The sequence below is a fragment of the Prionailurus viverrinus genome, unplaced genomic scaffold (assembly GCF_022837055.1).
Source record: "Prionailurus viverrinus isolate Anna unplaced genomic scaffold, UM_Priviv_1.0 scaffold_49, whole genome shotgun sequence".
Classification (NCBI taxonomy): Eukaryota; Metazoa; Chordata; class Mammalia; order Carnivora; family Felidae; genus Prionailurus; species Prionailurus viverrinus.
The window spans coordinates 841,984-862,144 of NW_025927612.1; the positions used below are offsets into that span (position 1 = coordinate 841,984).

Genomic DNA, 20,161 nt, shown 5'->3' on the forward strand with positions numbered 1-20,161 from the left:
GGCGCTGAGGAGCTGGAGGGGAGACCACACTGTGTCAGGGCTGGGGTCCTCAGTGGGTGGGTTCCCGGGCTTCGACACCATCCCAGCACCTCTGGTGGGAGCCGCCAGTTGCCTTCAGCTCATGCCCCTGACTCCATCATCCGGGATCCCCAGCGACACCACATTCAGGGAGAGGGGGGCGCCTGCCTAAGTGGTCAATGAGCCACAGGAAAAGTGGGAACCCCACTGAGAGCGGGCAGGGAACAGGGCACCCATGGGAATGGGGAGGGCCTCCTTCGCGAAGGCTAGCAGAGGCCCAGCAGGAAGCCAGAGAATGTTCCGAAAGTGTCACGGCGCCCTAGGGTATGTGGGGTGTGAAGTAGCGCCCGACCTGAGGACTGGGCTGTCCTGTCCACCGCCCCGCCTCAGCTGGCTCCAGCTCCGGAGCGCAGGGACTCCGCCTGGGAAGCAGGTTGCCGGCAGTCCCCGCTCAGTGGGCCCCCTCGGCCACCCCTGGGGCAGGGCGGGGGCGGGGGGCGGCTGGGCCCGGGGACCAGGCTTTCCCGGGCAGCCCGTGGCCGCACCGCCTCCTCCCGCCGCATACCTTGCCCACAGCCGAGCAGCTGGGAGGCTATTTATAAAGGCGGGTGAGATCAGCGGCCGAGGCTATAAATGCGCGGGCCGCCGCCGGGCCCCACAGGAGCAGCCGCCCGGGGCGCGGGAGCTGCGGGCCGCGCGGCCGGGATGAGCGCCAGCGCCGGTGGCGGCGGCGGGGACAGCGGCGGCGGCAGCAGCAGCAGGTAGGGTTCGGCCCGGGCGCCCTGGGCACCCCCCCACCGCCGTGCCCGGAGCCTCGAGTGCTCACTGCCCGCCCCCCAACCCGCAGCTCGCAGGCCTCTTGCGGGCCCGAGTCTTCGGGCTCCGAACTCGCCCCCGCCACACCGGCGCCGCGGATGCTGCAGGGGCTGCTGGGCTCCGATGACGAGGAGCAGGAGGACCCCAAGGACTACTGCAAGGGTGAGGCCTGGCCTCGGCGCAGGCGGCCAGGTGGCTGCCGCGGGACACAGGGCAGCTGGGGAGGAGGAGGGTGCCGAGGCCGGCCCACGTGGGCCAGGGGGCCGGCGGGGCTGGATCGTCCTGGCCGCCCCCCCCCCCCCCAGGAAGGCGCCACCACCCACCACGCTCTATGGACTCCTTCTCCAGGCGGCTACTACCCTGTGAAGATCGGCGACCTGTTCAATGGGCGGTACCACGTGGTGCGCAAGCTGGGCTGGGGCCACTTCTCCACCGTCTGGCTCTGCTGGGATATCCAGTAAGTGCCCCCTCCGCCCACCACCCCCCGGGGCCCAGTGCCAGCCAGGAGCCCACCCCTGGGCTCCGTTGGGGCCACCACGATGCCCCCACGGGTCTGGCCGGGCCGGCGGCCGACGCGGAGCTCGGTGTTGCAGGCGCAAGCGCTTCGTGGCCCTGAAAGTGGTGAAGAGCGCGGGGCATTACACGGAGACCGCTGTGGATGAGATCAAGCTCCTGAAATGTGTGAGGCGCCACCCTCCCCGCTCCCGGCTCCCAGGCAGGGCGGAGTTCCCAGAGGGGCAGGCTCCAGCTGGCTCTGCCTGGGAGGACCTGCGGGAGCAGGCCAGGGAGCCGCAGCCGAGGCCGGAGGTGCGCGGGGGGCGCAGCAGGGAGCAGCTGGTGAGGGCCAGGGTGGAGCCGTTCGTTCGTGGTCGCTTTGCTCCAGGTCCGGGACAGTGACCCCAGTGACCCCAAAAGAGAGACCATTGTCCAGCTCATCGATGACTTCAGGATCTCAGGGGTTAACGGAGTCCGTATCCTTTGCAGGACGAGCAAAGCGGTGTGGCGGCAGCGGTGCCCGCTCCCGCCATCCCAGCTGCCGGGGCCTCGGTTTACTGATCTGCACAATGGGGGCTTATCCCTTCTAGTGACTCTAGTCTGCAAAACAGCCCCACCGCTTCGGGGGTTGTGTTTGTGCGGGGGCCAGCGGATGACCGGGCGGGCATCGGTTATCCACGGGCATTGCCGAGTTACCCCCAAATGGCAGTGCTGTCCACTGAGGAGCTGCTCCAGAGGCTCTCTGGCAAATACTTGGGCACGGGAGTGCGGCTGGCCTGACAGGCCTCCGTGTCTGCTCCTCCGGTGCCCTGCCCCCGGGACAAGCACCCAAGGTACCTCCCAAGTGGCACACCCGAGAGTGGCAGGGACACCATAACGACACCGGGCAGGTGGTGACTCTGCACCGCCAGACCCCGTTGCTCCCCAGCTGCGGGTGGGCGGGGCCCGTGCCCCCCTGCCGTGGGCCCTCTGGCCACCCTTCACTCCCAGCCCCAGATGTGTGCATGGTGCTGGAAGTCCTGGGCCACCAGCTCCTCAAGTGGATCATCAAGTCCAACTACCAAGGCCTGCCCGTGCCCTGCGTCAAGAGCATCGTGAGGCAGGTGAGCATCACGCGTGCTCTGGGAGTGTGGCGAGGCGGCCGGGGCGGGGCTGTGAAAGTTCCGGAGTGGCTCTCCCCAGGTGCTGCATGGCCTGGACTACCTCCACACCAAGTGCAAGATCATCCACACAGACATCAAGCCCGAGAACATCCTGCTGTGTGTGGGCGACGCCTACATCAGGCGCCTGGCCACGGAGGCCACAGAGTGGCAGCAGTCGGGGGCCCCGCCCCCATCCCGTTCCACAGGTACCAGCGCGAGCCCGCGTGGGCCCAGGGAGGGGCCTGTGGGCCTCAGCCCCTGCCTGAGTCTTTGTTCCTTTCTCTGCCCCGATGCTCCGACTGCCCCCCCTCAGTCAGCACTGCCCCCCAGGAGGTCTTGGTAAGTTGGGGTGCCCCTCTTTGCCTGGGCCTCATCTCCCCATCTCCTCAGAGCTCCCTCCTCGGCCTCTCTGGCCCCACCCCCTCCCCACGTCCCTGCCCTCCCCAGGGATGAGGGTGAGACACAGGGTGGGTCGCACACGTGGGCGGTCGCTTGGGCGCCACTGCCTCTGTGGGCGGACGGTGCGTCCAGGGCCAGGAGGGGCCCAAGCTGCCCCACGCCCGCCCCCAGGGGAGGCGGGCTCTGAGCTAGACGAAGGCCCATCAGCTGCCCCCAAAAGTCTAGCTTCGGGTAGCGAAGGACTGGCGCCGAGGCATGGGCCACAGCGGGGTGGCCCGGCGTTTACGTCCTCGGTGGCCCTAGGGCCCAGAGGCCCCGTCCCCCATGAGCATGCAGGCCGCAGGGAGAGGCGTGGGCGCTCAGGGGCTGGGCGGTGGGAACCCTGGGGTGACCCGGGCTCTGATGGCAGCCCGGGAAGCTGTCGAAGAACAAGAGGAAGAAGATGCGGCGCAAGCGGAAACTGCAGAAGCGGCTGCTGGAGGAGCGCCTGCGGGACCTGCAGAGGCTGGAAGCCATGGAGGCGGCGGCCCAGGCCGAGGGTGAGGGGCCGCGGCGCGCGCCCGGCAAGCGCAGGCCACCGGGGTGCCGGCTCACACCCCGCCTCTGCCCCTCTCCCCAGACGCTGGCTCGAGGCTCGAGGGGGGCAGCGGCTCCACCTCCTCTTCCGGCTGCCACCCCGGGGGCGGGGCCGGGGCCGGCCCCTCCCCCGCCTCCTCCTCCCCCGCCACCGGGGGCGAGCGCAGCCTCAGCCCGGGCTCCCAGACGTCAGGCTTCTCGGGCTCCCTTTTCTCTCCCGCCTCGTGCTCCATCCTCTCAGGCTCCTCCAACCAGCGGGAGACCGGGGGCCTCCTGTCGCCCAGCAGTAAGTTGGGCCGGGCCTGCCGGTGGGCTCGGCGGGGCTGGACAGGCGGGGGCCCAGCCGGCTCAGCCTCTCCCCCTTCTCTTCCTTCTCCAGCACCGTTTGGTGCCTCGAACCTCCTGGTGAACCCCCTAGAGCCCCAAAACGCAGACAAGATCAAGATCAAGATCGCAGACCTGGGCAACGCCTGCTGGGTGGTATGAGCCAGTCTGGAGAGCAGAGTGGGCACCCGGCTGCGAGGGCAGGGGCACAGGCCGGCCTCCTCCGAGCCCCACGGGCCCCGAACCGCCACTCGTCCAGACCCCGGGCTCTGCCTCCTGACACAGACCCGGGACCGAGCCCAGACCAGCGTCCGTCCCATCCAGTCACCAGAACTGGACCCATTGCAAGGGGCGGGGACCCCTGGGAAGAGGCCAGTCCCTCTCGGGACCTCTGGGGACCCTGAGGCTCAGAGGGAGCCCCACTGAGCTCCTTGGTTGCCCGGCCCAGAGGTGGGAGATGGTGGGGGCCGCTGGGGGCGGGCCAGCCGCGGCCCTGGCTCCTCCCCAGGGCTCCCCTTGCCTCCAGCACAAGCACTTCACCGAGGACATCCAGACACGCCAGTACCGGGCCGTGGAAGTGCTGATCGGAGCCGAGTACGGCCCCCCCGCCGACATCTGGAGCACGGCCTGCATGGTACGCCCCAGCTGCCCTGGCCTAGGGCAGGTCCCCCCCCCCACCCCGCCCCCGCCGGCAGCCTCACCTTCTCCCCCTTCCAGGCCTTCGAGCTGGCCACCGGAGACTACCTATTCGAGCCTCACTCTGGAGAAGACTACAGTCGTGACGAGGGTAGGGGGAGGCGGGCCCTGGGCTCAGCCTGGGGGCCTCCCGGCCGCCCAGCCACTGCCCAGCCTCCTCTCTGTCCACAGACCACATCGCCCACATCGTGGAGCTTCTGGGAGACATCCCCCCAGCCTTCGCCCTCTCGGGCCGCTATTCCCGGGAGTTCTTCAACCGGAGAGGTAGGGCCGAGCGGGCTCGGGCCCCCTGGATGTGGGGGGTAGGGCAGGGAGCATGGGCTCCAGAACCGGGGGAGGGGGGCACGGGGTCCAGAGGCCCCCTTCCTGGCAGAGCCTAACCTCCGGCCCGCTGGCCGGCCCCCAGGAGAGCTGCGGCACATCCACAACCTCAAGCACTGGGGCCTGTACGAGGTGCTCATGGAGAAATACGAGTGGCCCCTGGAGCAGGCCACGCAGTTCAGCGCCTTCCTGCTGCCCATGATGGAGTACATCCCCGAGAAGCGGGCCAGCGCAGCCGACTGCCTCCGGCACCCTTGGCTCAACCCTTAAGCCCCACAGGCACTCTGTGCAGCTTGAGGCGTGCCTGCCCCCCCACCCCCTCCCAGTGCCTTCAGGGAAAGCCGGTCGGCTCCTGCCACCCTGCGAGCCACCCCTCGGGAGCTGCCCTCCTCCACCCTGCAGTGTACGAGCTCTCTCGCGCCCTGCGCCCCACGCTCCGCGACAGGGCAGAGAGATGCTGGAGCCAGGCCCACCATTCAGCATTTGTTCTGTCCCCAGCCCTCACAGAGGGGCCCCGGACGGGAAGTGTGCGTGTTTCTTTTCTTAATAAAGTGTGAACTGAAACGTCAGCGTCCCGGAGTGACAGAAACACAGCAGCCGGGACGGAAGCTGATTTACTCTGGGTCCGCCCACCAAGCTGGGGTGCTGGGAGCGGGAGGGGGAGTGAGCTGAGGCAGGCCCAGGGACAGCCTACGCTTCCACAGCCCGGCCGTTGATGATGCGGATGTGGCGGATGATGTCCTGGATGGCTTCCGACGTAGTGCCCTGGCCCCCGATGTCCGGGGTGTGCATCTGTGGGAGATGCGCGAACTTGAGCGCACACCTGAGCCCTGACCCCTACCCTGCCGCCCGCGGTCTCCCGTGGCTTGCAGGGGCGGGGCCTGCCAGCAGGAGGGCAGTGGTACGAGCTAAGGCCAAGAGAGCCCTACCCTGGCCGGTACCGCCCTCCCCTTGGGGACAGCAGGAAGTGACAGGTCATCACCTCTGCCCCTCAGGTAGCACACCAGCTCAACCCCCACGGCGGGGGGGGGGGGGGGGGGGGGAAGGCGGGGCAAGAGGAGCCTCACGTTTTCGTTGTCCATGGACGCCAACACGGCCTTACGGATGGAGGCGGCATAGGAGTGGAGCCTAAGGAGGGAGGGAAGCTTTTGGTGCTTGGGGCCTGGGGGCTGGCCGGGGGGGCTGGCAGCTGGGGGTCACGGAGCTGCTTACTTGAGGTGGTCGAGCATCATGCAACTTGCCAGCAGCGTGGCGGTGGGGTTGGCGATGTTCTTATTGGCAATACTCTTGCCCGTGTTCCTTGTAGCCTCGAGAGGGCAAGACAGGAAAGGGGATGGTAAGAAAGCGGGGTGGGGCACCCAGGAGGCTCAGTCGACTGAGTGTCCCAAGTTCGGCTCAGATCTCACGGTTCGTGAGTTCAAGCCTCGCGTCAGGCTCTGCGCTGACAGCTCGAAACCTGGAGCCCGCTTCTGTGTCTCCCTCTCTCTCTGCTCCTCCCCTGCTCATGAGCTGTGTGTGTCTGTCTCTCTCTCTCTCTCTCTCTCGCAAAAATAGACATTAAAAAAAATTTTTTTAATGGTTTCACACTGTTATGTGAATTTTACCTCATAAAAAAAAAAAAGACCTAAAAATAGAAGCTAAGAGACCAACAAAACGTGGTCTCTCTGTACGATACGATATTATTCAGCCACCATAAGGAATGTTGTTGGGGCATATAGCCATGCCACAGTGTGGATAGGCCTTAAAAATACTACGTTAATGGGGCGCCTGGTTGGCTCAGTCGGTTGAGCCTCCCACTCTTGATTTCAGCTCAGGTCATGATCCTAGAGTTGTGTGATTGAGCCCCACATCGGGCTCCACACTGAGCATAACTGCTTAGGATTCTCTCTCTCCCTCTGCCCCACTCCCCTGCTCTCACACGCTCTTTCTCTAAAATTAAGGAAAACAAAATACTGCACTAAGGGAGAGAAGCCAATCATAGAAGGCCACACGGTATATGACTCCGTGTGGGAGATGGCCAGAAAAGGCAAAGCCAGAGGGACAAGACAGCAGATCAGTGGTGGCCAGGGACTGGGCGGGGAGTGCGAGTAACAACCAACAAGCACAGGGTTTCTTCTTTTTTTTAAAGATTATGTATTTACTTTGAGAGAGAGAGAGAGTACAAGTGGGGTAGGGGCAAAGAGAGAGGGAGAGAGAGAATCCCAAGCAGGCTCCACACTGTTAGCACGGAGCCCAGTGCAGGGCTCGAACTCACAAACCGTGAGATCATGACCTGAGCAGAAATCAAGAGTCAGTTGCTCAACCGACTGAGCCCCCCAGGTGCCCCCAATACCGGGGGGACGACAACATTCTGGGACGAGACAGTGGCGATGGCCACACCATATCCTATACTTTCGGCGAAGTGGATGAGATGCGAGCTCTCTAGCACAGAAAGGCCAGCGGCCCTGGCGACACTCACCGTCTCAAACACGGCGTACACGTGGCCATAGTTGGCCCCAGCCACGAGGCCGGGGCCCCCGACCAGTCCTGCGCAGACATTGTTGACAATGTTCCCGTAGAGATTAGGCATCACCATGACATCAAACTGCTGGGGCCGGGACACCAGCTGCAGGGCAAGGGGGACAGGCAGAAAAGCTGGAGCGCACGGGAAGCCCACCGCGCCAGAGGCAGGTTGCCGTGGAACCCGGCAGGCCACCTACCTGCATGGTGGTGTTGTCCACGATCATGTTCTCAAAGGTGATCTGGGGGTAGCGGGCTGCCACCTCCTTGCAGCACTGGAGGAAGAGCCCGTCGCCCAGTTTCCTAGGAGGGGAGCACAAGACGCCAGCTTGGCCACTGTAACAGTCAGCCGGAGGCATGGGGTATACAGATGGCCAGAGAAGCTGGGTTCTGACCCCTGACCAGTCCCCCGCCTGTACGACGGGCACGATCCTGCTCTACCTGCCCAAAGTATGCGCTGTGGTGATGCCGCGGCTGGGAAAGGGGCAAGAGGGCACGCCCCTGGGCACGGCCCCTTGGGGGGCAGCGGGGTCCGGGGCCCCAAGTCCCTAACAGCAGGGCGGAGGAGAGTGTTCAATTCAGCCGTTTCACAACTGCTTGCGGAACGGGCAGGGACACGGCAGGGGTGGGACATACATGATGTTGGCCTTGTGCACGGCTGTCACTTTCTTGCGCCCACTCTCCTGGGCCAGTTTGAAGGCATATTCGGCGATGCGCAGGGACTTGGCCTTGGTGATGATTTTCAGGCTCTCCACCACTCCAGCCACACTCTGGGACAGATGGGGAGAAGAGTCCCTCCAGCACAAGCTTCTCCCTGGGCCTGGCCCGGCTTGTCCCCAGACCCCACGACCCAAGACAATAAGGGGACAGCCTGGGTCCCACCCACCTCGTGTTCTAGGCTGCTGTACTCGCCCTCTGTGTTTTCCCGGACAATGAGGATATCTATGTCCCTGTGCCGGGTCACCACTCCTGGCAGGCTCTTACAGTGGATGACATTGGCATAGAGGTCCAGGCTGGTACTGGGAACACAGAGAGAAGAGCAGCCGGCCGGTGCCACGACCGTCTGCTGCCACACTCCGCCCCTGCCGAGCCCCCACCCTGTGCACTGGGCTCTCACCGAAGGATGTTGTTTCGGGATTTGTGGGACGGTGGCAGGTTATGGTTTGTTTCAATATTACCTGTGGGACGGAAAAAAGACAGGCTGGAGAGGGGGCCCCTGGGCTCAGCGACGCCACCACATTCCCCATCCTGAGCAAGGGAACGCGTGCCCAAGGCAGCATCAAGCAGAGGAGGTGGCTTTACCGGCAGAGGTACCTCACAGAGCGCCAGGGTGGTCTCTCACGTAAGCCCCGCGAGGGCAGAGAGCGCGTGCGGTTCACTGAGGGGTTCCAAGGGCCTAGAGAGGGACTGGCACGCAGCGGGCACTCGATAAATACTTAATGAACGAACAGATGAATGAACAAGGGTTGGCAGCTGGCTAGGAGACCTTGCCAGACCCCGGGCAGGAAATGGCAAGATCGGGGTCTGGCTGGAGAGAAAGTGACCACTCCTGCTCACTAACCGGCTGGCTAGCCAGCCTGGCGCCAGCAATGTGACCTTGGCTGGCGTCACCGTCGGGCCCTGCATCGAGGCGCCACATGAGCCCCAGTTCAGGGGCAGGTGGTGGCTGCCTGGAAAAGACTATAGTTTGGGCCAGGGCGGACCCGGGCAAAAAGAATGGGCGCAAGAGGGGGTCAGCAGCCTCCAAGAAAAGGCGGTCAGAGGGTGCCTTGAAGAGCAGGCTTTTCTCAGGGCCCACTGGGGCCACCGCCCCCTCCAAGTCACGCCCTGCCCACACCGCCTTTGCCCACAATGCCTCAGACACCCTTCAGTTGCCACGCTGGCCCCTCTGCTTGACTGCCAGGGGCTGGGGCTCCACCCGGGTTCAACTCTGCTCACACAGAGCAGGTGATGGACTATAGCTTACAGAACGAGTAATGCAAGCATTTTAAGAACATGTACCAAACCCAGGCAAACAGAGGAAGGGCTAGAATTCCTGCCTGTAACACCCACAGCTGTGCCAGCTACGGGCAAGGCGGCGGGAGAGGGTTAAAACCGCATCCCTGTGACATACAAACCGTATGTCACAAACCGTGAGAAAAAGACCCCGAGGGTCAAAGCTGACCCCGGCAGAGAGGGCTGCGCCCCAGGAGAGAAGGGGGTGGGGGAAGCCCTTTACTGAACAGGCTCCTGTCCAGCCTAGTGCCACAAGCTCTCAGAATCGCGGCACAGACCCCAAAAGTTTCTGTCCGCTCTCCAAGCCCAAGGGTCCTCCCCAGCCAGAAAAACCCTAAAGTCCAAGTCGTGCGGCCCCAGGGACAAGTGTGTGTCGGCTTGGAAATGAGAGGGATCGTGCACGGTGCCCCGCCCTGGCCCCCGCGCTCACCCTTCAGGGCCACGCGGTTCCGGCGGATGGCCATGATGGCATTGCGGATGTCTTCTTCGTCAGCGTTGGAGCTCACGTGCACCTCTTCAAAGTCCACCGGCACACATGCGTGCCTGGGGCAGAACTGGGTCAAGGTGGCGAGCCCCAGGCCTCCCCCACGCCTCTTCTAGGAAGCCCGCCTGGACCGCTGGGCGCAGAGGCCTGGCCACCACCGCTGTCCACCCTGACCTGGCTCTGCCTGAGGGGAGACGGGGTCGACCGCGCCAACTGACAGGGAGATACTTGAACTCTACAACACAGTTAGCAGCAGGACTGCTGCCACCTTCCTCGCGCCCGGGATCACAGGCACTGGGACAAAAGGCCTGGGCTTTCAGCCCTCCTGCTGCTGCCTCAAGGGGCGCTGGGGCGGAGCCCTGGCCAGTGGGCTTCTGGGCTGACGGTCCCTCTTGGCACAGTTCTCAAGCCCCCCCGCCGCCCCACCAGGGTATAAGCTCCCCTAGGGGTACGGGTCAAGGGGAGGTAGGCCCAGGGGCCGTGTACCTGAACACAGACTTGACATGCAACATGAGCTCTGGCCCGATGCCATCCCCCGGGATCATGGTCACCGTGTGCCGCCCACCATACTTAGCCGACGGAGGCTGGAGAGACGGGAAGGTGAGGGTGGGCCCGGTGGGCCGGCCAGTCATGAGGTTCCAGCTTGGGGTTACCTGACCCCGCCACCCCAGCCCAGACAAGTTAATCACGGTGTGTGTGTGTGGGGGGGGGGGTCCTTGGTCGGGAGGGTGGCGGCAGAAGCAGTTCCCACCCCCGCCTGGACTTGGCTCAATCCCAGAGCAACTAAAAGCCCCAAAACTTAACAGGCAGATGAGAGGAATACTCACAATTGTCTGTTGCTAGAGGAGGGACAGAAAGGAAGAAGACACGAATCAGCCAGGGTTGGAGGAACGAGGCTGTGCCCAGGGAATGGGGATACTGTGTAGTGCGCTTCGGGTGAGGAGGGGTGGGCGACCTCTGAGACTGTGCCTCAGAGAGAAGGACCCGGAGCGCCAGGGAACAAACAGGCAGGCACAGCACACATACGTGCACGCACGCACACACCTACGCACGCACAGACAGGTGCATACGTGCATAAACACTAGCGTTCTCAGGCGCACACACATACACATGCGCGTACACGCTCTGGCAGGTACTTACGGAGAAGCTCCTCCGGGGGGCCTCATGGGCACCTAGAACCTGGCGAAGAGAACCAGATGCCAGTGGTTGTTGTCTGGCCCAGAAAGCCGATTCGGTAAAGGCCAGCTGAACTCTTGGCAGGGAAGAGGAACCGTCCCCACCATGCCCAGCCAGGTCCCACGCATCATCCCTCTGCCTGACCCCTGCACCATCATGTGGTGAACGGCTCGTGGTACGCGCCCAAATGGCCCAAGAGCCTCCATTTCCCAAGGACCAGCCAGTCAAAGCATCGTGGAGGGTCGCGGCGACCCTCTATGCTTCTGTCAGCTCTGCAATCAGCTCTTAATCAACTTAAGAAATGTTTCTCTCTTGTGTTGTCTGATTCTTTATTAGCCAATAATTAGTCCTGCCCAGTGATGTTTGTTGTCTGTAACGTGGAAAAGTTGGCACAATGCACATGGCAAACCCTGGAGCGGCCACAACAATCATTTTGTCATTTTTAAAATCTTTTTTCCTTATGGGGCGCCTGGGTGGCTCAGTCGGTTAAGCATCTGACTCTTGATTTTGGCTCAGGTCATGATCTCACGGTTCGTGGAATCGAGCCCCACGTCGGGCTCTGTGCTGACAGTGTGGAGCCTGCTTGGGGTTCTCCCTCTCTCTCCGTCTCAAAATAAATGAGCGAAACTTAAAAATGTATAAAAAAATCTTGTTTCTTATGACAAAACAACACACAGTCCTAACACGGAGATCAGAACAAAAAGATAGCACCCAGTCCCCTGTCCACCCAGAGACAGCCACTGTTGGCATCGTGGGAACGGCCCTCCGGAATCACAAGTCCAAAGCAAACGCGCCAGGGAAAATCTAACCATTTTTAGAAGAATAACAGACACCAATCTCTCAGAGAGCTTTTACGAAGGACTGCAAAACTGCTCTGTGGCCTACGTGGAAGATGAACGTCCCCAACCCCCCGACTCAGAAACAGCCATGTTTAGCCACCCCAATGCCATGTCTGACAGCTTCAGAGTAAAAGCCATCCGAGTCAAAGGGGACAGCTGTTGAGCAGTGATCCATCTAGGGTCCCCACACAGTCCTGGAGGTAGACGCTTGTCTGCCACGTGCCACTGCGGAAGGCCTAGGCATCCTCACTCTGCTCCTGCTGCTCCCCACCTGGGAACACACCCAGTGTCTCTCAATCCAAAGAGGCAGGGGCAGAGCCAAGGTCCTTTTTGTCACTTGGAGATGCTCTGCCAATTTCCCGCTGGGGCAGCATCAGAGTATTCCAGCCAACGGCAGGGTCACCGTGGGCATCTTGCAAAGAGCCATACCTTCCTGCTAGAAGTCTAGAAAGCTCAGACAGAGGCTGATCATCCCCTCTGGGTTTCCCACGCTGGTATTCACAAGGCGGCCACTCGCACAGGCTCTGGCGGCATAGGTGTGCCACTCACTCAGCCAAGCCAGGGGCCAGGAGAAAGGTGACTACTAGGACAAAAGGCTTCGGGGTATCTGCTCATCCATGTGGCCCCTGGATCTGCAGCCACAGGCACACTCAGGGCTTTCCAATTTTCCTTTCTAGCACTTGTCAGTATCTGGACTCATCTTTTTTTCTTTTTTTTTTTTGAGAGAGAGAGAGAGAGAGAGAGAGAGAGAGAGAGAAGGCACACAAGCAGGGGAGGGGCAGAGGGAGAGGAAGAGAATCCTAAGCAGGCTCCACACTCAGTGTGGAGCCCAACCCATGAATTCACGACTGGAGATGAAATCAAGAGTCTGATGCTTAACCACCCAGGCACCCCTGGATTCACCTTACTTGTAGGCTCTCGACATGACTTGTGGAAGGAGGCTTCCACCGCCTTTCTTCCAGGAAGCCTTCTCTGATGCCCTAAGGCTGCCAAGTTGTTGGTCCCCCTTGGCTGACACAACCAGTCTCAGGGCAAGGCACTGCCCAGCTACCAACCATTCACTGTCCCCCCACCCCCACCCCACCAACCACAATATCCTTAGGTTGTCCCTAGCAACTGCCTCGGTCCCTCCCCAACCCCGAAGTCCTTGAGGCTGGAAGCCATATCGGTCCAATTTCCTACTGTCATCCCAAGACCGAACAGAATGCCTGGTCCAGAGCTCAGACATAAGAAACATTTCCTGAATTAATGAACGCGCCAGAAAATGAAGGAAGAGATGGTGGGCTTGGGGGTCAGGGAGGCCTCGGTCTAAACCCACCATCTCTTGGTAGCAAACAGTTTAACCTTGCTGAGCTTCCTGTCTAAAACCCACGGAACAGAGGCACCCACTTCACGTGGCTGCTGGGAGGACGCAGCAAGCCATTTGGTCCCCAGCAGGGCAGGCCCACTCCTTCACTACACCAGCCCCTTAGGCCAGTTTTCATGGCTGATGTCCAGTGGTGGGGGCGGCATGCGGTGGACCCCTACAGCTCCCAGCGGTAAATCCTCCTGGGAGTCCGTTGGTGCTACGCAGGTAACTCGGCCACGGTGGTGAGCTGTCCCCGCACCTAGCTCTGTATCTGGGCCACCACCCCCACCGCCCGCCTTGGATCACATCACCACCTGGGCTAAACCTCTCCCTCACCTGGTCCCGATGCTAGATGTTTCCTTCAGGCTTTAGCCAAAGCCCCAGAGAGCTCTCAAGATAGACTTACTCCCCTGACCTTGCTCAGGACAGATACAGGCACCTTCCCTCGAGGGCTTACACAGGTTCTGCCTCACACCTATGCCACTCTGTGACGCTACCCATCAGAGACGCCCAGTTGAAGGCAGGATGGGACATATGCGCAGGCCTGCCGCTCACTCGTTAAGCAGGGAGGTGGACCGTCAGCCATGCTGTGATGGCGCCACAGAAATAAAGGGGTCCTGGGTGGTATGTGTTCCTGACAAAGGATTCCCATGCTCCACATCTTAGCGAGGCTCCTTTCCCTGGCATGTTTATGTTACATCAAGTGCCGATGGTGGCTGCGTGTTTTTCCCACAAGGTCCCAATCAGTCGGACCAAAGATCTACGGTTCATTTCTAAAGCTTCCCATACCCAGGACAACCAGTCTCAGGGCAAGGCACTGCCCAGCTACCAACCATTCACTGCCCTCCTCCCACCCTAACATGGACACAAGCACACATAGAAAGGGAGGTCAGGGAGGACACAAAAGTCTTCACCAAGACACCAAGGGAGCCCAGCTGCCAGAGCCGTCAGGGCCTCTGGCAAGCCCCTCATCAGCAAGTTAAGAGAAATGAGAATTTCATAAAGCATAAGCTGTCAAAGGGTAGTCTTCCCGAGGGGGTCAGAAGGCAGAGGCATAGCACATGCGTCCACAAGGAGTGTCAGCAAAGTCACAGGATTCTGGAAGGTCAGGGTGGGCTAGATCCTTTGAGACAGGGGGGAAATTGGAACCCAGAGACAGGAGGGTGGCCACACTGTAGGTTAGTTGGGGGGGAGCCAGGCCGGGAGGTCATACCTCTTGTCCCCTAAAGTCAGTCTTGGCTCCCTGATGCTTCGGATGGCTTCTGACCCACCCAGGGACTAAGTTATCCTCATTTAAGTGTGTAAAGAGAGAGGAATGAGACTTGAGTGAATAGCCAAGGTCCTAAACGGGAACTGCGGAAACAAAGCCCCCACGGCCACCCCACCTCACCAGCGTCAGAAAATCTAGCTCCCTCCCATTCTGGACGCCTGCGGGATGAAAAAGCATCTGGAACTATAAAAATGTCGGGGCGGGGGGGTGATGTCCGGAACACTTAGCAAAATTCGGTTCTCCAACTCCACAGGGACAAGTGACAAAAAGGTCCGCAACAGAAAAACCCGAGGAGGTACTGGGGCTAGGAACAGGATTCCTGAGGCCGCAAGAGGAAGGCGGGCCGGGACACGTGACCGCTTCGGCAGGGCTCCCACAGTATACTAGGGAGTTGACACTCTGCCGGCCGCTGCCCGCTCTCCCCGCCCCTCCGGGGCTCCCCCCGCCCAAGACCCAGACCCCTGGGAAAGCCCAACAAAGGGCCAACTTGATCCAATCCCCTCACTGACAGCGGAGGCAGCCAATCAACTCCAGCGCGTAGCCCTCGCCCCGCCCCTCACGGGGCCCACAGCCAATCGGGCTCCAAGACGCTCCGCAAGCCAGCCGCCCTCGGCCCGGCCCAGCGAGTGCTGCGGCTGTCCCCGCGGCCCGCTACCCCTTCTCACCTCCCAAGGACGGCAGAGGAGGGCCGGTCTGAGCACCGCTTTCGCAGCGCCACCGATGACCGCCGCCACCTTCAGCGCCATGACGGAAAGTGAGAACCGCCGCACGTCCAGACACGTAGACACCGCTCTCGCGAGAGCTTGGCAGGGCGCGAAGTGCCGGGAGCCGGCATGGACCCAGTAGTGCGCACGCGCGCTGACGCGCCTGTTCTCACGCCCCCTTCCGGCGCCGAGAGCGCCACCGCCTCCGCCGCCGCCGCCGCCGCCGCCGCCGCCGCCGCAGTCGCCGCCGCTGCCGCCGCCGTCGCCATCTTGATGGGGCGGCCACCGAGGCCTCTGGTCTGGGGAGGGGACACGTCAGTGCCGCCTGTGGCGTCACTGGCCCGCCGGCGCCTGATTGGCTGCCCCCGCTGCTTACGCGTCGCGCTTCCTCGTTTGCCCCTCGTGTTCAGGGGAGTCTCTCCCTTTTTCTCTCGGCAGAGAAGAGGCGATGGCGGCGCTGGCATCTCTCGGCGCCCTGGCGCTACTCCTGCTGTCCAGCCTCTCCTGCTGCTCAGGTAGCGGCCTGGCCGGAGCCCCTTTCTGGCGAGCCTCTCTCCCACGACTGGTGGTGCGTGGGGGGAGGAGGGGTACGGGCGAAGCGGGGTTCTGGGCCTTCTTCCTCCGAGCGGCAGGTGGCCCCGGGGCGCGGCGACCGAGGCCACCACACGCTCCTGCACCACACACGTTTACCCAGCGGCCAGGCTGCTGGAAGAAACAGCCAAAACTTCCCAAACCTACCCCCCCCCCCCCCGCGTCCGCCCCTCCGAGGAAGAGTACCAGAGTCTGTCTCGTTCCCAGCTCCAGCAGGGAAAGTGACATACGTCCCTGCTCCCACCCGGAGTTCCCAGTCCTGGAGGGGGTAGGGGTGGTCGGACAAGAGCAAAACTCGGCAGCGCAGGGCTATCCGAGTGAAAGACTAGGCTAGTGGGAGAGGAGCCACCTGACCCGGTGCAGTGGGGCCAGGCCTCCCCAGGAAGGGAGCTGTAAGTGAAGAGAGGAAGCGGGGATGGGGCCCGACAGAAGGACCATGAACGTGGGCAAGTTAGATTGGAAAAGAGGGAAGAAAGGGGAAAAGGGTGGGGGAGGGCTTGAGTGCCGGGCCAGACCCTTGACTTTTTCCCTGAGGCCCTGGTGTATTCTTACAGGGCTTTTCAGCAGAGTTGAGCCACGGTCAGATCTACATGTACATTCTTGAGAGATTCTTAACACCTGGTGGCGGGGTTGAACTCAGGAACTGGAGTCCAGAAGCGTGTTGAGGAGGAGGTCCTTGCAGGAGCCAGCGCTAAGTCTGGGGGGGCCTGAGTCAGGGATACTTTGTACACATTCACTTTACCTATGCGCCACACCACGCCGCCACTCGGGCCAGTGCCTTTGGTGCCTGGAGGGTTTCATCAGCCTAACTGGCTTCCCTACCCGCGCCCTTCTCACCTGCCCCTCAGGAATTACCCATGGTGTAGCCAGTGGTGTCTGGAAGGGACAAACCTGACTGTAAAACCCTGTGGTGCTCCACAAGGTCCTTAGGAAAAAAGCCAAGCTTAGCGGGGCACAGATGTGGCCCCTGAGAACCAGCCCCCACTAACGTTCCCAGGCATCTTCCTCCTGCTGCCCAGCTGCAAGGCTTCTCTGTCTGCCTCATGCATGGCTGTGCCAGGACACATTCAGAGAGCAGCTGGCTGAGAACTTTCCCACTGGTAGCATCTGCTTGGCACCCTGTGATTTAGGCAGTGTCCTTCCTTCCCTGCAGCCTCGAGCAGCGTGATGATGGCTGAGGCAGCCTCCTTTCTCTCGGGGCAGCCCTGTTAAAGGGGTACAAGCTGTGCCCGTTTCCTTCCCTCGGAGACACTGGGGCCAGTCTTGGCCTTCTGCCAGCCGTGGGTGGGGGCAGAGACCCTTGCATCTCAAGCCCTCACGGGTTGCAAGCTGCACCATGCTTGGTGTCTGCGGAGGGTGCCGTCAATAAACTGGCCAGGGCTGTGCACGGCTCTGAATCGAGGTCCGGCTGCAACCCCAAGCCCTCGCGTGGCTTCCGTGTCCATAGGTCCAGCCACAGGCCCCAGTTGTGCAGTGAGTCCGTCCTGCTGCCGCCTCCACCCCCTCCCACGTGCGTGCTCGCTCACCTGCTCTTTTGCCCTTACGTTGAGGTTCCGCCTGTACAAAGCCTTCGCAGCCCTGGCCTTCCTTCAAGGCCATCCCACCCTACCCCTTCCACCGCCACTGCACTTCTGACTGAGTGTTCGGATCTGTCTCTCACATCCCACCTGACAGGTTCCAAAGGGCCCCGTGTGTCAGCCGACAAGGTCTGGGAAGTGGGTTTGGGCAGTCCCTTCTGCCCCCCAGCCCAGCACCCACAAGTTGGGCCTTACGTAAGCACGTCTGCCTTCTCCCCACAGCAGAGGCCTGCGTGGAGCCCCAGATCACCCCTTCCTACTACACCACCTCGGATGCCGTCATTTCCACTGAGACCGTTTTCATCGTGGAGATCTCCCTGACATGCAAGAACAGGGTCCAGGTGAGGCAGGGTCCAGGGGGGATTCAGCCAGAGCCAGAGGTCCACAGGGAGCCTGGGACCTTGGGCATCAGGTCCTCACTGGCAGTTGATGGGATCAGACCCAGGGACCCATGTAGACAGAGGGAGATTGAGGATTTTGACTTACGGGTAGAGGAGAGAGGGTAGGGCACAACCAGGCCAGACTGTGTGAAGCAGGTGTTAAGAGAACATTTTCCTAGTCTGCCTCGGTGTGGAAATGTAGGTAGACGTCTTGCTGTGCCTTGTAAGGGTGCTGGGAAATGAGAAACAGCAGGGGTTCGGCTCCTGAGCGCCCATAGCCTGGAGCCCTTTCCTGGTTGCTGTTTGCCTAGGTGGTCTTTCCTGAGTGCAACACTCCTTGGGTGGCTCGGGGGCACCCCCTGACCCCAACACCCTCTCCCAGGCTCAGAGGAATGAGTACACTTCAGTTACCCCACCCGTGTTCACAGTTAACAGGCTTGCCGTGGGTTAGGGAGGTCGGGCCATAGTGGGTAGATGTGCAGAGGCAGTAACAGCATCGACGGGGGTCGGCTTCCTGGCATCGCTCCGGTTGCGGCAGGCGTACCTCCATGGCTCTTACGTGGTGCCCCCTGCCAGACACAGTGTGGTCCCCAAGTGTGTCCAGCCTCCCTGCCCACAGGCCACGAGTGCTGCTGTGAGCAGCACAGTGGGGTTTCTGCTGACTTGGGGGGGGAGGGAGAAGGTGACTCTCTCTTTGTCCCGTCCCAGAATATGGCTCTTTATGCTGATGTCAGTGGAAAACAATTTCCCGTGACCCGGGGCCAGGACGTGGGACGTTATCAGGTAAGGGATGCTGATGCCGCGGTTGTCATTTGGGGGGAGGCCACCTGCCCACCGGCATGACTTTGAAGCCCTAGGGATGGCCCAGTGGAGCAGGATTGCGGTTGTTTGACTCAGGCTGCGGGTGGTGGTACTGTGTCAGTGCTGCCGAGGGGCCTGGATGTGTCCACTGTGCCCACCTTGGTCAAACCTACCCAACCCAGGTGTCCTGGAGCCTAGACCACAAGAGTGCCCATGCAGGCACCTATGAGGTCAGATTCTTTGACGAGGAGTCCTACAGTCTGCTGAGGAAGGTGAGTATCAGCGACCCGGAGCCCCGCCCAGGCCTACAGGAGGGAGGGTGCACCTCACTTCCACGGCCACCTTCACCCTGTAGTGCCTCTTACCCGAGCTCCAGGCCACTAGGGGCCTTGCCTTCACAGAGAAGGCTGACCCAGGGTCGGGGGTGGGGGGGTGGTGTGCCTTCCTGACCACCTGCCACGCCTGTGCTCGCACCTTCCGCGTTTCTCTCTTGCCCGGCTCTTCTGTCTTCCATGGCTTGGGCCAACGTTCCTGCCCGTCCAACCTCTCCCCACCCTGCCTGGCGGCACCCCTGACCCCAGCATCTCCTTGCAGGCTCAGAGAAATAACGAGGACATTTCTATCATCCCACCCCTGTTCACAGTCAGTGTGGACCATCGGGTAAGCGTGCTGAAGAGGCCAGCCGGTCTCAGGGGAAGCAGGGAGCACGCCACAAGCCTTGCCCTTTTTGAGGGGTGGGGACGGGCCGGGAGAGGGTCGGTGTGCCTTCGCGCCCTAGAGGGCAGGTGGCCGGGGCTGGCTGGTTCCTTGCCCTTCTCTCCCCTGAGGTGGCTTTGGTCTCCTTTCTTGCAGGGCACCTGGAATGGACCCTGGGTCTCTACCGAGGTACTGGCTGCAGCCATCGGCCTGGTGATCTACTACCTGGCCTTCAGTGCCAAGAGTCACATCCAGGCTTGAAGGTGGCACCGAGGGGCCCTCCTTGCTACTTGCAATAAACAGTTGCTGGCTGTCACCGGTATTCAGGACGTGGGCTCCCGACTTGCGTTGTCGTGCCTTCTGCACATGCGCAGAGCTGGGCCACCGGTCCCCTTAGCCACCTGGATGGCGCAGGCACTGGCTGGGGCCTCGCTCTGCTGTCGCAGGCTGTCCTTCCTTGGCCCCAGATGGGCCTTCCCTGCCCGGTGCCCACGGTGTCTGCCTTCTGCCTCTCCCAGCTGCCCGCATAGGCTTGGGCAGGCCGTGGGGTTGCGCTTCTACCCAGCACCTGCTGTCTTCTGGCAGAGGGGACGGCCTCGTTCTCTCCCGCCCTCACCTGGCCGCTGCACGGCAGGGTCTCTGTGGCCCGCCTGGGAGAGGGCCCGGTGACCTGCCAGCAGAAGGGCAGCTGCCCAGAGAAAGTCAGGGGCCGTGGCCGGCTTCCCTGGAACGTGGCAGTCAGCAGCACACGTAGGTGCAGCGCCACCTGCACGGAGCCCTGGGCTCGAGCCACGCTCCCGAGCACGTACCTCCTGCGCTGTTGCCGTGGGGCGTCGTGGGCCCCCCTACTTGCTGGTGTGGCTAAGACCGCTGCACCTGGTGGCGGGCAGCGGGGTGGTCCCTCCAGGTCCCGCACCCCACCTCCGTGTTGCCTCCCCCTGTGCTCTCCCTTCGTGGTGTCCAGCGGGACGTGTAGAAGGCACAGGAAAGTGGAAGGAAAGGTGACATGAGTCC

At 62.1% G+C, this 20,161-nt stretch overlaps 3 protein-coding genes across 13 annotated transcripts; 2 read left to right on the forward strand and 1 right to left on the reverse strand.

The window, feature by feature from the left end:
• The first annotated feature begins 640 nt into the window (after positions 1-640).
• Positions 641-5,351, forward strand: SRPK3 (SRSF protein kinase 3). Of its 9 annotated transcripts, XM_047847520.1 has the most exons (15): positions 646-779; positions 866-996; positions 1,183-1,291; positions 1,428-1,515; positions 1,718-1,805; positions 2,326-2,432; positions 2,512-2,677; positions 2,785-2,810; positions 3,280-3,409; positions 3,490-3,732; positions 3,826-3,926; positions 4,297-4,404; positions 4,488-4,557; positions 4,638-4,730; positions 4,873-5,191. In XM_047847520.1, the coding sequence occupies exons 1-15, from the start codon at positions 652-654 to the stop codon at positions 5,055-5,057; spliced, it is 1,773 nt and encodes a 590-aa protein (XP_047703476.1). In that variant the 5' UTR covers positions 646-651; the 3' UTR covers positions 5,058-5,191. The 9 variants fall into 9 exon arrangements, 7 of the variants coding, with proteins under 7 accessions (XP_047703477.1, XP_047703472.1, XP_047703473.1 ...); XR_007149750.1 differs by having other exon boundaries at positions 641-779; positions 2,564-2,677; positions 3,280-3,732; positions 4,873-4,922; XM_047847517.1 differs by having other exon boundaries at positions 645-779; positions 4,297-4,557; positions 4,873-5,124.
• Positions 5,352-5,383: 32 nt separating this feature from the next.
• Positions 5,384-15,235, reverse strand: IDH3G (isocitrate dehydrogenase (NAD(+)) 3 non-catalytic subunit gamma). 2 transcript variants are annotated; one of them, XM_047847522.1, is made up of 13 exons: positions 15,064-15,229; positions 10,906-10,944; positions 10,593-10,604; positions 10,252-10,349; positions 9,712-9,824; positions 8,404-8,464; positions 8,173-8,305; positions 7,923-8,056; positions 7,487-7,589; positions 7,246-7,392; positions 6,000-6,094; positions 5,855-5,915; positions 5,384-5,579 (listed from the first exon to the last, which is right to left on the reverse strand). In XM_047847522.1, exons 1-13 carry the CDS (start codon positions 15,142-15,144, stop codon positions 5,478-5,480), a joined length of 1,179 nt encoding a protein of 392 aa, XP_047703478.1. In that variant the 5' UTR covers positions 15,145-15,229; the 3' UTR covers positions 5,384-5,477. The 2 variants fall into 2 exon arrangements, with proteins under 2 accessions (XP_047703478.1, XP_047703479.1); XM_047847523.1 differs by lacking the exon at positions 10,593-10,604 and having other exon boundaries at positions 15,064-15,235.
• A 225-nt stretch (positions 15,236-15,460) lies between these two features.
• Positions 15,461-19,469, forward strand: SSR4 (signal sequence receptor subunit 4). 2 transcript variants are annotated; one of them, XM_047847525.1, is made up of 6 exons: positions 15,461-15,617; positions 17,496-17,611; positions 18,359-18,433; positions 18,634-18,723; positions 19,046-19,111; positions 19,304-19,469. In XM_047847525.1, exons 1-6 carry the CDS (start codon positions 15,551-15,553, stop codon positions 19,406-19,408), a joined length of 519 nt encoding a protein of 172 aa, XP_047703481.1. In that variant the 5' UTR covers positions 15,461-15,550; the 3' UTR covers positions 19,409-19,469. The 2 variants fall into 2 exon arrangements, with proteins under 2 accessions (XP_047703481.1, XP_047703480.1); XM_047847524.1 differs by having other exon boundaries at positions 15,464-15,617; positions 17,493-17,611.
• The last annotated feature ends 692 nt before the right edge of the window (positions 19,470-20,161 follow it).